The sequence below is a fragment of the Tenrec ecaudatus genome, chromosome 17 (genome assembly GCF_050624435.1).
Source record: "Tenrec ecaudatus isolate mTenEca1 chromosome 17, mTenEca1.hap1, whole genome shotgun sequence".
Classification (NCBI taxonomy): Eukaryota; Metazoa; Chordata; class Mammalia; order Afrosoricida; family Tenrecidae; genus Tenrec; species Tenrec ecaudatus.
In genome coordinates, this window is record NC_134546.1 from 16,861,755 (window position 1) to 16,879,974 (window position 18,220).

General features: G+C 47.3%; 1 protein-coding gene and 1 long non-coding RNA gene across 3 annotated transcripts in view; one reads left to right on the top strand and one right to left on the bottom strand.

The window, feature by feature from the left end:
* The window catches only part of LOC142430620 (uncharacterized), a 66,209-nt gene that overhangs the window by 47,738 nt on the left and 251 nt on the right, over positions 1-18,220 (bottom strand). For both annotated transcript variants that reach the window (XR_012780641.1, XR_012780642.1), the window contains exon 2: positions 14,500-14,593. This is a non-coding gene — a long non-coding RNA (uncharacterized LOC142430620). The remainder of the gene's footprint in view (positions 1-14,499; positions 14,594-18,220) is intronic.
* On the top strand, positions 16,466-18,092 carry PCBP1 (poly(rC) binding protein 1). Its single transcript, XM_075535348.1, has one exon. The coding sequence runs from the start codon at positions 16,688-16,690 to the stop codon at positions 17,756-17,758; it is 1,071 nt and encodes a 356-aa protein (XP_075391463.1). The 5' UTR covers positions 16,466-16,687; the 3' UTR covers positions 17,759-18,092.

Consider the following 18,220-nt stretch of genomic DNA (forward strand, 5'->3'; position numbering starts at 1 on the left):
CTCCATGTTCAGGTCTCCTGGCTTCCCTCTGGCCACATCCACGGTGTGGACACCAAGTCACCTAATACCACGTTCTATTTTGAACCCTCAGTACCAGACCAGGCCTTGCCACTAATCCCCCAGCCTGGACCCCAGCCCCAGGAATCCTTAACAAACGTGAATAATCAGGTGGCCTTGCTGGCCAGCAGGAGTCTTACAGGGGGGTTGGGGGGGGGGAGCAGTAGTATCTAAAGGGTATCAAAGTCTAATGGTCCCGAAGTGCTACACTCTGGAGGGCTAGGGAACAGGGCTGGAGGATATTCAGGCAAAGTCAGGGGGAAAGTGGTACGAGTTGAACTTAATAAAGAGCCAATTCCACTTGTAAAGCATACGTGTGATATGTTATAATCTAGAAGCCAGGTTTACTCAAAAGGGAAGAGTGGAAGCTATATTCTGTACAAGCCTGTGGGAGAGGAATCTGGGCCATCTAGAGAAGTCACTGCATACCCATGCAGCAGTTCTAGGAGGTACACTATACATATTTATAAATGCTTTCTAAAGTAGGTGGTACAATTCCCTAGGGGGAACTGGAACAATGGGGGGTGTGCAGCAAAAGCAGATTACTTGTACTTTACCATGGATTATAGGTTATAGTACAAAAGTTTTTCATAGTCAAAGGGGTGCTGAGTAATTCTTTTTTCTGAAATGGGGGGGGTGGGGGGCAGAAGACACATAAATCTGTGAACCTGTCATTTAGAAACCAGCATGGCAGAAAGAAGCCAGGGACTTTGCTCCTACCTGAGTAAGTCTTCCCTTCTCTGACAAACCACAGGTAGAGATCAGGGCAGCTCTCTGGTGGTGGAACTCTTGACTTTCAACTCTCTGGGTCAATAAAGACATCCTATTTGGGCTACGTGATTTCCTGGTTACCAAAGAAATGATACTGGCTAGGCCTTGCCCAACAGTTGATTCACCATCAATTAGACAACATCTCAGTCTGCTGAGCCTCACACCTCATGCACTCACATACCAGACGGCTCTGGAAGGAAAACAAACTGGTGTGAGCTGTCAAAGTCCTCTCAGGACCCAACCTCACCCTCTGAGAGTTAGGTTTCATTTCAGAACTGAAAGAGACTGAAGGGCTGGGGAAATCCAAAGAGTAACAGAGTCAGGAACAGGGCGGTTCCCAGCAAAAAAGGGTCCCAGGCTAGGACTCAAAACAGAAACCAGACCAGTGATAAGCCGTAGTTTATGATGTCTGTCTCCAGCCTTCAATGCCATTTGTGTGTTTTACAACGCTTACAACCGGGCATGGCCATCCTTAACCAGCTGCTGCCATCTCAGTACCCACGTGTTCATGCCACTGCCCAGCTTTACCAAGTTTTAACGCTTGGGGGTGGGTAGTTCTAACAAAAGGGATAATGGGGGTGGGCTGTAAATTCTGCAGTCATTCAGACGGGACACCTTTTAATCATTAATGAATTTTATCACCTCTTTATCTCCCCAGGAGCCATTGGCAAAATTTCTGCCTCACTAAAAATTGAAAAGGCCTTCAGGCTAGCCCTCTCTCATTGGAACAAAATTCAAGACAGGAAAAATCTGGTTCCCCACAGAAGTAAAGTTCATCTGTAACTGGCTGGCTGAGCGTGGGCACATCACTTCACTCCCTTTCTGGGTTCAGTTTCCTCATCTGTCAAGAGAAGGCTCTGAAAACACAAAGGAGGGAAGCAAGGTAACTTCCCTGAACTGGAAGTCAGAGGGGACCTTAACATTTTTAATCCTAACAAAATAATTTTTAAACACCAATTTTTTAAAATACCAACTGTATAATTAGCATAAAGAAAAAAATATATACAAACTACCAGAGAGAGAAAACAATTATTATGAAGGAAAATAATCCTGTTGACACTGGACTTCTCATCTGTAGCACCAGAAGCTGAAGAGTGAAAAGAAACTGTCCTGTCCACAGCCAGCCTGGCAGGCCAGGTCTGAGAGACGTCCGTCACCTAGTGGCCTGATGGCGTAAATGCAGTCTGGTCCAGTCCGGGGCAAGCCTAGCCATTTTGTGAACACTGTCAGAATGCCCAAGACAACAGCCAGGCGGGGAAGATGGCTAGCCCTCCAGTCTGCTACGATTTTAGGATTTAGCTCCCTCTGCACTCATTTCCCAGGAATTTGAGGACAGCTAAGCCTAATCAGAAGAAACAAAACACAAGTTTTTTAGGCTAAACTTGCAAAGTAGGGAGAGGTGAGAATTGCTTCTGCATTTGGACACGTTTAAATGCTGCCAGAAAACTACAGCTGTGCCTTATGTGTAGAAGAATGTTTGCAGACACTCACAAGATTGGCGTGTGAAAGAGGGCTATTTATTCTGTACAGCTACAGAGGATAGACCTAAAACCAAGAAATCTCAATTCCATTTCCATTCAAAACAAAAAGCCATTGTTCACCCATGAAAGCTATCCAACAATACAGAGGGATCCGAGAGGAATGAGCTGCCCCGTCAGTAAAGGTATTCCAAGAGAAGCAGATGATCATCTGTGCTGGGAGGCGACAGAGAGAGCAAGGGCATTCCTTCCTCTGAATAACAGGCTGAAGACAAGGAGCTCGTATTCAATTCCCTCAAGCATCTATCATTCTAAGTAAGACAAAAACAAAACAAATTTTTTAAAATTCATAAATAACTATACAGTCCTTCCAGGATAAATATTCACAAATTACTAAACGATCAGTTCTTTAGTTTCATTGTGTGTAAGATGACAATGAAAACAATACTTAATGCACACTAAGCATTCAAAATAAGCAGCCTGAATAGGAAAAGTCCCGGGAAGGGAGAGCGGAGAGAAGGGAAGTGAAACAGAAAGGCTCTGCTTGTTTACAGTACCTGTAAGGGATCCTCACCCAAAGCATTCCCTGCTGTTGCTGGCTAGCTGGTAGGTTTCCTTGGCAACCAGCCTCATAAAAATGCCCAAGACCTATCTTCTTTAAGGAGATGGTTCAGGCCTTACTCTAGAATCTAGCATCTTTCCTAGGGTACAAAGCAGGTTCTCTGAAGACCTACAAATGTTCAAATGAAGGGGCTTGCCCAGTATTGCTCTCCTCACTTCACAGGAAAGAGCAGTCACAGAACATCAGTTAGAAGGGACCTCCTAGACTACATGGAGCGACACTCTTTTTAATCAAGAGACCAAAGCTGAGAAAAGTACAGTCCTGGATACGGCACAATGGTGGCAGTGACAGGTTCGAGAAGAGAACATGGGCCTCCTCCTAGTCCAGTGGTCACAATTTCCCCATTTGAAACAGGGCTGGCCCGACCCCCTCCTAAACCACCCAGCCCCCACTGTCAACTTTACCTAGGAGGAGCAAGAGAATGTAAAAGGTCAAGAATATGGGCATGGAGCCAGGTTGCCTCATTCAAATTGTAACTCTAACACTTAACTGTGTGACTTTAAGAAAGTTCCCTAACATCTGTCTCCACAAAATAGAGACAACAATGACTACTTTGTAGGACTATGTAGGGCTTAAATGAGATAATCCATGTAAAACGCATAGAATGCATTCTATGCATACACTGTTCAGCGTTGTCTCCTTTCTAGGTGTGTTAAGAGAAACAAGATTCACCGATGAAACACACAACTTTCCTCTAATTCTTTAATGCTTCCTCCCTCCCACTATCATGACTCCAATTCAACCTTACAGCTCTGGCTAGACCAGAGCACGTGCACGGGTACAGATGAGAGCTGCAAACACAGGGAATCCAGGGCAACTAAACCCCACAAAACCCATCATGAGAGCAGCAATATCAGGAGGGTTAGGGGACAGAAAGGAGGAACCTATCATAATTATTGACATATAACCCCTTCCCGGGAGGACGGGCAACAGAAAAGTAGGTGAAGGGAGACAGCAGTCGGTGTAAGACATGAAAAAAATAATAACTTATAAACTATCAATGGCTCATTGGGGTTTGGGGGAATGAGTTGACACCAAGGGCTCAAGTAGAAAGCAAATGTTTTGAGAAAGATGATGGCAACATATGTACAAATGTGCGTGACACAATGGATGTATGGATGGAATGTGGTAAGAGCTGTAAGGGCCCCCAATAAAATGGCTTTTAAAGAGAAACAAGCCTCAACCCCATCAACAAAGTCAGATTTCTATAGAGAGAAAAGGAGGAGTAAGTATAATCCTGGGAGAGACGACTGCACAAGCTCCTTCCTCTGGGCCACAGCGCACTGAGACAGGCACAGGTGTTGGTTTAGTTCCCTATTCCCAGGCCCAAGGACACCCAGTGTCTTAGAAGTCTACAACCAACCCACCACTCACTCATTTCTCCTTCTTTCTTTGGATCTAGGGACAACTCAGTTCAAAGAAGAATTGAGGCACTTGCTGTGGTGTTAAAATGCTTCAGTTCTAAGTTTAAGTCAGTCAGAACCAAGCAGACCTCCAGACCTTACACTTTCAAGAAAGACACAATGCAGTCCTTACTCTCTCTGCTCCCTTCAACCAACCAGGGGGGTACAGAGCTCTGGCTGCCTGGGTTCAAATCCCTGCTTCATCATCATCTCTATGCTGTGTGACTTGGCAAATTACCTTACCTCCCTCTAAGTCTTTGTTTCATCCACTGTTAAATGAGGACAACTATTTTAATTATGGTAATAACTGACACCAAGCACCTTCTATATCCCAAACAATTTACATGTTTAATCATTTAATCATCACAGCCACCCTATGAGGCAAGCACTACCCTCATTTAACAGAGGAGGAAGATGAGGCACTATTTCCTTGTTCCAAGTCACAATACTTCTATGTCACTGCAGGCAGTCTGATCCCAGGGTCTACATTCCTTACTCCCACCCTGATCTGCTTCTTTCTCTTTTTTTATGTTATTGTTGTTTTTTAATCACTTTATTAGGGGCACATAGAACTCTTATCACAATCCATACAAACATCACTTGTATAAAGCACATTTGTACATTCATTGACCTCATCATTCTCAAAACATTTGCTCTCCACGTAAACCCCTGGCATCAGCTCCTCATTTTTCTGATCTGCTTCTCAGTAGGCCCTGCCTCATACGGCTATGTGGTCAGCATAAGATTATCAACATACAGTGATTAGCTGCTTTGACTATTGCTGCTGTTGTCCTTCTTCTCCTTGGCATCATCATGAACCCCTCTCCCAAATACTACCTCCTGAGTTCTGATTTCATCTAGCGGGAAAGGGCTCCCTCTTAGCTGAGGAGCAGCTCATTGGGTAGCTTAGGGTGGGGTTCTAGCATTCTATTTCCTTCAGATAATAGAGGGATGTTTGGGAACAAAAAACAAGGGAACAATCACCTTGTAAATTTGGTAGACATTTTATGGTTTATTACCTCTATCTATTCCACTTAGGTTTATGTTTTTAATAATAAACTACTATTCTCAATAGAAAAGGAGCATGGGCTCACTATAAATTCTTTTCACAACCAAAGTATATAGTACTGACTAAACCAAATGAAATAACCTGCCCTTCCCTGCTGTCCCCCCTTTTCCCACTCTCTAGTCCAATGAACAGTAAGTTAGTCACTTAATCCCCCCAAGGAGTAAAACTGGTGTCATTTTTCATTACCCTCATGTGAAAAGTATGGTGAAGGGAGGTTCAAGGCCACACAACTATGAAGTGGGTGGTCAGGTGTACAGGAAGATAAAGTTAATCAACTATGTTACTCATCCTTCAGATATGGAGGAGGTGGTTGTGACAGAAAGAGCCTGGGAGGGACCAAAAATTCCTGACAGGTTCTTTGAGGAACTTTTGAAAAAGTCCCCAGTGCTCTAACTAGACAGAGCCAAAAAGGAGCTGTATCCTAAAGCACAGCACTTCCCCGCGTGATCATCAGCCTGGCCCTCTCCAGAACAGTAAACATCGCTGATGAGTCTGCAGAGCAAGGCTTCGTCTCTGACGAAACCCACAGCCCTGCGCATCCGCCTTCACCTCCCAGTTCCAAAATGATGCATCGCTTTGTTCTGTTTAGCACTGTTTAGGTCAAAATTATCGCTTTTTAAGACTCTGAGCAACTTGAGGGGAGGTACAATGTCTAATTCACGCAGATCTTTTCCTCATTAACCTGATATATCACCTTCTATTCAACACAGTTTTGCTTACAAATTCAACCAGTTCATTCATTTAAAGATTATGTACTAGGCACAGCTCTGGGAGACAGAAATACAGCAATAAAAACAAAACAGCGTTTGAAAATGATGATGGCAACAAATGTACAAATGTGCTTGACACAATGAATGTATGTATGGATTGTGATAAGAATTGTACAAGCCCCCAATAAAATGTATTTTTAAAAAAAAGAGCAAAAGTCCTAACCATCATGAAATTTACATTCTTACAGCGGTGAGAAATAACACATGCGAGTCCCGAGGGCAGGACGGGGCCTATCCGGGGTCGGGAGCACTCTGTGTCTGTTGAAAGAAAGACAAGACGGGATGGTTGGGAGGAAGGGGAGAGAAAGCAGGAAGAAAGCAGCTCAGCTGGCAAAAGAAAGAAGGGGGGGACGCATGTCAAACTGCACTCGGTGCAGAGAGAAACCAAGCTGGAAAGGTGGGCAGGGAGGCATCGCAGGACGATGACTTACTTCCAGTAGGCTGGATGGCCAAGGAAAGCGTCGTCCCTGATTATGGACAGTTGAGCAGAAACCTGAAGGAGGTGAGGGAAGAGGTCAGACTAAGAGTTACTAGTTTAGTATTCGAGTAGAGAAGAAACAACTGGGCCTAGCCTGTTGGAGCAAGTGCCAGGAGACCAGAGTGGCTGGTACCCAGGAGGAGTGCCGGTGAGATCAGGTGCTGCAGGAGGGGTGGGGTGGCAGATCCAGGAAGGCTTCGCAGACCACTGTAAGCACGTTAGCTTTTAATGTGGGTGGGAGGGGCACCCAGCGAGCAGTTTTCAGCAGAAGAGTGGTAATGATCTGACACACACTTAACCGACCACTGCGTAAAGAGGGCTGAGGAAAAGGAAGGACGACCACTCTTAGGCTCTTCCAACAGTAGCAAGGAAGATGGATACACCTTTTTAAGCTGACAGGACCTGCTTGGGGATTAGGTGAGGAGAGAAATAGAACAGAATCAAGGAAACGCCCTCTCTATATTAAATACACAGCTGAAACTGAAATGGGGCGGAACAATCGAAGACACAAAGGAGAAACTCAGGAGTTTAGCTTCTGAAGGCATTCAATTTGATAAGCGGGATTTCTAGTGGGTGGCTATATGTAACGGACCTATGTTAAGGGGAGACTCACATTGAAGCTGAAATGCAAAGTGGAGAACGGTCAAGACACAAGTGATTTTTCAAGTCTTAAGAATAAGTAGCAGATACAGAAAGGGTCTAAGGACTGAGCTGAGAACAGGAGGTTGACCAGATGACGGGAATCAACATAAACACAGAAGACGGAGAAATAAGGCCAGGGGACACAGCACGTGAGCCAAGGGAGAGGCGCCCTGGAAGTCAAGCTGGAGTGGAGCACAAGGAAGGAGTGACAAATGCGAACTACGAAGACTAAGAAATGTTCTTTCCTCTCCCACACCATACTAGTTATGCCTTTTAATCCAGGTAAAATCCCAGCACTGTCCGATGAATACACATTGGGTTTTCTCAGTTTAATGCACCTACATCCATGAAGCTAAAACTCAAAACCCCAAAAACAATGTTCTTACTCTGGACACAGCATGTTTCACACGGTGAATACTGGTGAACCACTGCTTTGTCTGGGTGAAGAAATTGTCCCCAAGTATGTCCTGGGTGTGCCCAGTTGGAAGACGAGAGAAATGCAGAAAGGAGCGAGGATCCTTTAGCTTTCTCCTCTTCCCTAACTAGCTCAAGGAAGACCCTCGATTTCCACTCTCCTCCTCCAAAAAAAAGCAAAAGCAAAGCACAACCAGATCCAAAAGTTGGGTGAAAAAGGACGTGCTGCGCACTGCGCCTCTTTCCTTTTACAGACAGAGTTGCCCATCATTGGCCGCTTCAAAGGCGATGCCCCGTTTCCAGTTTCTCCTTAGGATCTCTAAACAGAAAGAGCAATTTCTGCTGCCTTCAACTTAAAGAGAGAAAATGCCTTCTGCTATGAGCTGACAACTTTTTATGGCTACAAAGTGAGACTTTCTCTCTGTTCCGGCAAACACAATGCAGTCTCCATTTGCTGAGGTGGGAGAACAATCATCGCCAAAACCCAGATAACTCAAACGCCCTCCATACTGACCTGAAATGGCTACCACTTCGGAATGCCGTTGGATCTTTTCAGAGCTGGCTCCTCTGCCTGAAAGACCCTTCGCGGCAACTCATCAAACTGAGACTCCGCCTGGATGTCAACTCCTCTAGGTAGCTTTCCCTGACTAACTCCCTCCCAGGCTGCATGACTCAAGGACCACCTCTGCTCCCAAAATACCCTCTGTTTCCCCACATTCTGACTCTTAACATCATGTAGAGCAGTGGTTCTCAAACTTCCTAATGCCGCAACCCTTTCATACAGCTTCTCGTGTTGTGGTGAGCCCCCAACCATAAAATTATTTTTGTTGCTACTTCATAACTGTAATTTTGCTATTATTACGAATCAACCCGTGAAAGGGTTGCTTGACCCCCAGAGGGGTTGCGACCCATAGGTTGAAAACCACTGCTGTGCTGTAGAGGCTATCTCTTTACCTTCCTGTCTCCCTCTCCAGACCATGGACATCGTGACAGCAAGGACAGAATCTCATTCCTCTCTGTATCTAGTGTCTCGGACATATAAGCAATAATTATTTATTGAATGAATAAAAAGAAATTGCACCTGAAATACTGTGATTTCTGTAATGTGTTTTTCTTTATAATATGAGCTGAGACTAATATTAAAATTATAGGCATCTAATCACATCTCCAACTGTTATAATTTTTTAATTCCCCCGACCTACTACTAGAAACTAGTAGCTCAACAGGGGAAAAGACAAGACTTTCTACTCCCAAAAAGAGCTACAGTCTCGGAAAACCACAGGGAGAGTTCTACCCTGTCCTACAGGGCAGCTAGAAGGCCAATTCAACTAAAGGGCAGTTAGTTTGGTTGAGTCTCGTTACTATTAAATTAGAAGACCAGAAAGGCAAGCAAGTAACAGCTCAAGATCAGCTCATGTCAGCTGCTCTGCTTCGGGTGAGACGGCTGCCTCTGTGTTTCCATGCCTTCAACCAAAAAAACAACAACAACAAATCAAAACACAGTTCTTTACTGTCAAGTCGATTCCAACTCTTGGCTGCCCCATGTGTTACAGATGGGAACTACACGCAGGCTTGCTGTAATTCTTCCACAAGTGTGCATCACAAAGCCCTTCTTCCAAGGCACTGCTGGGTGGTTTGAACTATCAACCATTCAGTTAGTAGCAGAGCAAAAACCATAATCAACATCCAGGCATAAGCAAAGCCACTGCCAGCAAGTCAGTTCCAACTCATAGGAAACGTGGATAGAGGTGAACTAGCCCACAGGGCAGGGGAGTGTTTTACAGAAACAGACCGCCACATGTATCTCCTCTGGAGCAACTGTCAGATTCAAAACCCCCACCTCTGGCCAGCAGTCAAGTGCTTAACCACTGTGCCACCAGGGCTTCTCGTCCACCAAACCAAAACCTGCTCCACTGACTCAATTCTGACTCAGAGAAACCCAGGAGGACAGAATAAAACTACTCCCTAGGGCAGCGGTTCTCAACCTGTGGGTCTCGGCCCCTTTGGGAGTCAAATGACCCTTGCACAGGGGTCGCTTAAGACCACATACCCGATGGTCTTAGGAACGGAGACACCGCTCCTCTATCCGTCTCCAGGCGGGTCTGCCCACATGCAGATACGCCCACATATGGGGTCACCACACGAGGAACAGTATTAAAGGGTCACAGCATGAGAAAGGTTGAGAACCACTGCCCTAGGGAGTAGTCTTACTCTGAGGCTGTAAATCCTTTTTTTTTAACCACTTTATTGGAGGCTCGTACAACTCATCAAATCCATATATACATTCATTGTGTCAAACATATTTGTACATTTTTTGCCCTATCATTCTCAAAATATTTGCTTTCTACTTGAGCCCTTGGTATCAACTCATTTTTCCCCCTCCCTTCCTGCTCCACCTCTTTCAAAAACCCTTGATAATTTATAAATTATTATTATTTTGACATATCTTACACTGTCCGACGTCTCCCTTCACCCACTTTTCTGCTGTCCGTCCGTCCTCCAGGGAGGGGGTTCTACGTAGATCCTTGTGATCGGCTCCCCCTTTTCCCCCCACCTTCCCCTTACCCTCCTGGTATTGCTACTCTCACCACTGGTCCTGAAGGGATATCTGTCCCAGATTCCCTATGTTTCCTGTTCTTATCTGTACCAGGGCACATGCTCTGGCCTGGCCGGATTTGTTAAGTAGAATTGGGATCATGATGGGGGGGAGGAAGTAATCTTTATAGAAGGAGGCAGCCGCATTTATCTCTCTTGAAGCAGCTGGTAGGTTCCAACTGCTGACCTTGCTGCTACCAGTCCAATCCTTAACCCACTAAACTACCAAAAAACCAAACCTACTGCCATCAGTTGTTTAAAACTCAAGGCGGCCCTGTAGGTCATAGTAGAACTGCCCTTGTGGGTTTCTAAGACTCTGTAACTCTTTTCAGGAGTAGGAAGGCCTCATCTGCCTCCCCCGAGCCTCTGGTGGTTTCAAACCCCCAACTTTTCAGTTGGCGGTCTAACTGGGTATGACATCACCAGGGCCACTTGATACACTACCAGGGATGTTTTCTTACACTGCGATTTTCTCTATCTCCTCCCTCCTCTTATCTCGTCTTCCTTCCCCACATTCCGTATCTGGTATTTACATGATGTTCTCCATTTTTCCTTTTAACTCCTTTACACTCCCTTCCCCAAATTACACCTTATTACTTCAGAAACATAAAGGGAAATTCAAGGCATTATTTGGCCCAGTTAGAAGTCTGTTTAAACACATTACTCTACACCCCAGTCACTTCTGTAAGCCACTGGACAAACCTCTTCTGCTTCTGAAGAATCCAACCGGTGACCCCTGTAGCAGAGCAGGGTCACCAGCTGATGAAGCCAATTGTTGCTAGCCACAAGATGGTTAAAACGTGTTCCTAAGATGTGACAATCCATCATTTGATCTCCCTTTTGATCTCCCTTTTATTCTGTCGTTATTGTTTGGTTTTTGTTTGGGGGATTTTTTATCCTTTTCTGTAGATGAAATCCAAGATAGGTAAGTCTATACATAAAGGAACTGGATTAATAGTTCCCTGGTGGCAACAGGAGCCCGGGTGGTGTAGTGGTAAATCACTTGGCTGTGGTCAGCAGTTCAAAACCGCCAGCAGCTTCGAGAGAGGAAGAGTGGGGTTTTCATCCTGTAAACAATCACAGTCTTAGCAACTCATAGGGGTCGTTGTGAGTCAGCATTGACTCGATGGCAGTAGATTTTTTAGAGGTACGGCAGAGGAGATTGGTGAGAAATGGGGAGCTTGTTAACAAAAATAAGTACAAGGAAGAAATGTCCTAAAATTGATTGTGGTGATGAACACACAACTCTTTTCAATATGATTGAACTACTGCAACATATGTGAGTTATATGTCATTAAAACACGCAAACATGTTTTTAGGTTGTACTTTACAGTAACCTAGGAAATAATAGGAACAAGGTCCTCTCAATTTACTATCATTTTAAGTCAAAGAGAAATAGGAAGAGTCATCCGAGGAATGTAAAATAAAACACAGGTTTCTGAAAAGCAAATGCTGCATGTGAGTAAAGCAAATTCAGATAGCTGTGCCAGGCAAGATGGGAGAGTTTCTTAAAGCCAGAGTCAGAAGCCTGCGCTACGAGGATGGGGTGTTCTAGGACAGAGAACGAAGTGAGCCAGAAAGCCTTTGGTGTTGAAGATACAGTCATTCCATATGTTACAGTCAGTACCACCAGCATCAAGAAATCAACAACAATCCACAAGTAGGAGTCAGGATGCTCAGCTGTATAGCCTTATGCAAGTTACTTCTGATAGTAAAGTACTTCTTCCCTAAAAGAATTAGTACAATACCACCTTCGTGGCAAAGTTGTTTGTCACGATTAAATAAATAACATGAAATCACTTGGAAAAATGTTCCCTAACATGCCCAGAGTAACTAGGAAGCAGGAACCCTTCCATTGAATGTAGTTTAAGTCCTATGGCTCAGTTCCCTAAGTCTTAACCTGACTCACCTTCCCAACCATGTCAAACCCCTGACCAACCTTTGGTCACTGAGGGAAGGAGAAGAATCATATGCAGAGCTCCAGGGGTGGGGCCGTGACTATTCAGACTCAGTTGCTCCATAACTACCATAAGTGGATTCATCTGTACAATGGGTGACACGGAATTCACTCACATCACCACAAGATTGTGCAAGTCTGAGGAAGTTGAATGGAAATTTTACCTAAAAGGAATGAAAAAACATTTATATAACCTCCCCATCACCCTGCCACCCCAGGAACAAATAACTAAGATCACCAAATACCAATACTTCCTGAAAAAAATTAGAAAGAGCTTTCCAGAAACATTACTCTCATCTTACAGATGGCAACACTGCGGCCAGGCTAGGTGAGCTGACGTGTAGTTGTCTGGGAGCTGGTCAGTGACAGAACTGGAGCGAGGACTAAGGCCTCTGACTCCCAAGTCCCAGCACCCTCTTTGCCAGGTGACAGTCAACCAAGACACCGGTGGGGTACCCCATTATCCACACCAAGACCAGAATCAACAGTCAAATGTGGGCTCCCAAAAGGAAGGGGCAGAAGGAGAGGGACTGAGAGCTACTTCACAGAGAGGCAAACTGGGTCCTGAGGGTACACAGGGTAAAAGAAAATCAGAAAATATTTCAGGCAAAAAGCCTAAACTAGGCAGTCTTGAAAATAATTATTTGATATGCTTTTGTTTACGAAAAATAAGCGAGAAAGTTTACAGGGCCTGAATGCATTGAATCAGGATAGACCTTGGTTACGTCCTATTTAGTCTCTTCTCTGTCTCCTGAGTTTTCAGCATTTACTAATTTATTTAATTCCCCAACTTAAAAGTCAAGCTTCTCTGCAGAGCCCACGTGTAACTGAGTTGTTAAGTATTGTATTTCTGGACTCATTCCCTAGATTCAAATCCTGGCTTTATCACTTTTAGCTGTGGACAAGTTCTTTCAGCTCTCTGACTGTAAAGGGAAAGTAGTATCACCACCCATCTCTTAAGATTTTGCGAAGATTAAATGTGTACAGTGGTCACAACCTAATAAAGGGTTTTTAGTCACTTTAATTATGATCTGCATATATGTGTATATATGGATAAAACATACATATATACATATATATGGGGAAGGAGGGGGAAAATTGAGGAGCTGATACCATGGGCTTAAATGGAGAGAAAATATTTTGAGAATGACGTGGGCAACGAATATACAAATGTGCTTGACACAACTGATGTATGTATGGATTGTGATAGAGTTGTATGAGCCAATAAAATTATTTTTTTAAAAAGAAAACAAAACTGATGAAAAATGTCTAGTAAAATATATATATATACACTATATATATATATGTATATTACAAAGAACAGTAAATCACACACAGAAAAGATAGTATTTGGCCAGGAGGGGCTGTTTCCATGCTACGAGAGGGGACTTCTAAAAGTTTATGGAGAAACACAATGAAAAGATCAAGGACTCTTCCAGGAGCATTTTTAACGCTCCTTCAAATTATACACACCTTGCTTTGTTTAAAAAACAAAACACAAGAGCCACTGAATTAATGCATCGAAAGAAGCTTAACACAGTGCCTGGCACACAGTAAGAACTTAGTGCGAGGCATGACTGCCATTGTTGCTGCTAGACACCTACTTATTAAAGTAATCTGTAGGATTAGACGGTAATTAGAAAGAGCTTTGGAACATTTGCTAGATGACACTCATGTAAATTAATGTCCAAAAAACTCAAAAACCTTCTTTCCCTCTTTGATACCTACACAAGAAAAACCCTGTCTGCTGTCTGGGAGTTGTTACATTGAATCCAGGAGCCCAAGACTTATGATTTATCTGCCACTGTTCTGCCCTGTCAATATTGACAAGAGCAATGAAGATGTGGCGCCAGGGTAAAATCATTTCTTTTTAACCAGTTGGGGAGTTGGGGTGGGGAGGGTAGGTGTCAAGGGTTGAGTCACAGGCTTGTTTGCTCCCCAGAGTCAGGTAGACTGCAGTGTGCCACAGGCAGGGCCGGATTGACAGATACTTGGGCCCTGCGCTGGGCTGAATCACTTCCGTCTCCTGATCCTCACTCACCAGGCACTTCACAAAACAGCAAAGGAGCCCTTTCCTGGTGGGGAGCTCACATCAGGAAAAACTGGAAGTCCTAACACAGACCCAGCAGGGTGTGACCGCACGGCAAACGTTTACCTGCAGAGGAACCTTCCAATCGCAAGGTCACCGAAAGGAGCAGGTCAATTCCAACATTTTAATTTGCAGAACTGGAAGATACACTCACCGCAAAGGCAATCAGGCCTGGAGTCCATGCCCCCATACTGTGTGACCTTCAAGTAGTGCCTTCGGGTCTCTGGGCCTAAATGCCAATGCCGTGTCTGTTGAGAGAGAGAGAACACCTACTTCAGAGGAGCATTGCAAAAAGCAGGACTGTGCATTTAAAAGGTCTAGCGCAGGGGCTAGTAGCTTTAAAATAAATCTGTCTCCCTTCTAGACCGAAAATGAACACTAATTGTGGGGTAAACGGAGGTTCACTGGTCAGTGTGTGAAATGGGTCACAGACGACCTTTCGCGAAGGTTAAATCTTTGTTATTTTTTAAAGAGGCTTTTCTTTAAACCCATGGCTTGTTCCTCAGCATCCTGGGCTAGGAAGTCCCAGAGGGCAAGTTATTTCCCATCTCATTCACTCAAAATGGAACTTGGGGTGGGGGGCGAACTTGTACCCCACGCCCCCAAGGACAGGCATCATTTTTTATTTAAAGAAAGTAATCAGTCCGGGGCCTGCATTTTGCCATGCTTCACATTCCCTCTCACATGAACGGGGGAATTGCCTTTAGAAGCGCGCGCGGGGTTCCGCCCCCGAATGTTGGGAGAGCTCGGCGCGGGCGAGGCCCGAACCCACGACCGCCAGGGCCGAGGAGCCCACTCGAGAGCTTCCGGGCGCCTCGCTGGCCACGAACCGGGCCACGTGTCGCCATTTTGTGTGCCGGAAACATGGCGGCCGCCCCCGCGGGGAAGGGCGAGGGGGAAGGGGGCCGGGGTGGCGGGCGGGGGCGCCACGTTGGCTGCTGTCCCTGGGGGGCGCGGGGCGCACAGGCGGGGTGCGGGTCCGGCCTAGCCGAAGGGGACGGGGCCGAAGCCGCCGCCGCCACGCCGGCGTCCGGAGCGACATTTCCTTAGCGAGGGCAACGTGCGGCGGGAAGGGCTTCTCCAAGATGGCGGGGCTCCGTCGGAGGCCGCCCCCGGGGGCCGAGGGGCGCGGCGGCTGCGGCAACGGGGACGAGGGCCAACTGGCACCCGCGGGGGCGGCAACTGCGCGGGCACGAGCGCCGCAGCCCCCCAAAGCTTGGGCCGGACCCCCTCAATAAACCGAAGCCTCCACCGAGGCGCACCATTGTTTCAAATGTCTGACGAGGCTGCGACGACCGAAACGACGCAAGGGCAGGGGGTGGGGCGACTGCGGGCTTAACCGAAAGAAACTTGCAAAATGCAAACAAAGCATTATGTAAATGGGCGCCATTCTTTTTTGAGGCCGTGTTTTTCCAGCGCTGCTTCAAAACCGTCGGCGGCCGGGGGGCGGACTACGACCCGGGGTGGGGTGCGGGTCTTTGGACCCCCGGCCGCCGCCGTGGGGCCAGGCCAGGCCAGGGGTGGGGGCTGGAGCGGACGCCGGGGACGAAGGGCCCCACGTGCCCGCCCGCGCGCGCCCGTCAGGCCTCGCCTCGCCGCCCCTCCCCCCCGGAAGCCGGCGGGGGCCCCGCCCGCTCCTCCCCCGCCCCGCGCACGCGCGCTGGCCGCCTCACGCGCACGTTTTAAACCCGCGGCGTCCCAGCTCCCGCCTGCAGTTACTGTCAGGGCTGCCCGTGTCACTCCGTGCACAAAACGCGTTTGCGAGCCGGGAAAAATACACCGTCTTTCCAACACACAACCCTCACACCTAAAAATACCTGCCGGGGCCAATAAAATTTTAGAAAATGCCTATTTATTTTACAGCTCTGCCGGACTCCCTGCGCCCGCCTAGCGTGGCCTTATCTTCACCACTAGGGTGTCGACTGGGGCGGTTTTTTGAGTACGGTTTGGGAGGAGGCGAGCCTTCGCTACCTAAAAAAGACGGGTCCTCATTTTTTTTTCAAGGGGTCCTGAGGCGGCAAGCACTTCCGGGGTCAGAGGGTACGCGGGGTTGAAAGCGGGCTTCCCGCCCCGCCCAGACCGCCGAGGCTGCCGCCGGAGTCGCTACCGCCGCGCCCTCGCCCACCCGCCCGCCCGCCGCTCCCGGTCCCGCTCGCCCCCACCGCCGCCGCCGCCCGCCCCTGTAACGCCGCTGCGGCCTCCCGCCCGCACCCGCTCGCTCCCGCGGCCCTCGCTCGCCTCGCGCCGGCAGTTTTGGGCCTACACTCCCCTCCCCCCGCCAGCCGCCAAAGACTTGACCACGTAACGAGCCCAACTCCCCCGAACGCCGCCCGCCGCTCGCCATGGATGCCGGTGTGACTGAAAGCGGACTAAATGTGACTCTCACTATTCGGCTGCTTATGCACGGAAAGGAAGTAGGAAGCATCATTGGGAAGAAAGGGGAGTCGGTTAAGAGGATCCGCGAGGAGAGTGGCGCGCGGATCAACATCTCGGAGGGGAACTGCCCCGAGAGAATCATCACCCTGACCGGGCCCACCAATGCCATCTTTAAGGCCTTCGCCATGATCATCGACAAGCTGGAGGAAGATATCAACAGCTCCATGACCAACAGCACGGCGGCCAGCAGGCCCCCGGTCACCCTGCGGCTGGTGGTGCCGGCCACCCAGTGCGGCTCCCTGATCGGGAAAGGCGGCTGTAAGATCAAGGAGATCCGCGAGAGCACGGGGGCCCAGGTCCAGGTGGCGGGGGATATGCTGCCCAACTCGACCGAGCGCGCCATCACCATCGCGGGCGTGCCGCAGTCCGTCACCGAGTGTGTCAAGCAGATCTGCCTGGTCATGCTGGAGACGCTCTCCCAGTCTCCGCAAGGGCGAGTCATGACCATTCCGTACCAGCCCATGCCGGCCAGCTCCCCGGTCATCTGCGCGGGCGGCCAAGATCGCTGCAGCGACGCGGCGGGCTACCCCCACGCCACCCATGACCTGGAGGGACCACCGCTAGACGCCTACTCGATTCAAGGACAACACACCATTTCTCCGCTCGATCTGGCCAAGCTGAACCAGGTGGCGAGACAACAGTCGCACTTTGCCATGATGCACGGCGGGACCGGATTCGCCGGAATTGACTCCAGCTCTCCAGAGGTGAAAGGCTATTGGGCAAGTTTGGATGCATCTACCCAAACCACCCATGAACTCACCATTCCAAATAACTTAATTGGCTGTATAATCGGGCGCCAGGGCGCCAACATTAATGAGATCCGCCAGATGTCGGGGGCCCAGATCAAAATTGCCAACCCGGTGGAAGGTTCCTCTGGGCGGCAGGTTACTATCACTGGTTCTGCTGCCAGTATTAGTCTGGCCCAGTATCTCATCAATGCGAGGCTTTCCTCTGAGAAGGGCATGGGGTGCAGCTAGAAGAGTGTAGGTCCACTCGTAAACCCTTTCTGCTGTTTTGCCCATGATCCAACTGTGTAATTTCTGGTCAGTGATTCCAGGTTCTAAATAATTTGTAAGTGTTCAGTTTCTACACAACTTTTATCATCCGCTGAGAATTTAAAAATCACCTTTTCTGTTCAGCTGTTAATGCTGGGATTCATATTTAGTTTTATAAGCTTTTCCCTGTTTTTAGTTTTATTTGGGTTTTTGGCTCATGGATTTTATTTCTGTTTGTCAATAAAAAAATGTAAGAGTGGAATGTTATTAAATTTCAGTTTAGTTCTGTAATGTCAAGAATTTAAGAATTAAAAAATGGATTGGTTAAAAAATACCTTTTTTCGGCTTCATATTTGAAAAAAGCTGCGAACTGCTATCTTAAACTCGTGCTTTTAAAAATCTTCTCTTTTCCTGTTAGGTGTTTCCTGGGAGGAGGGGGGAGGA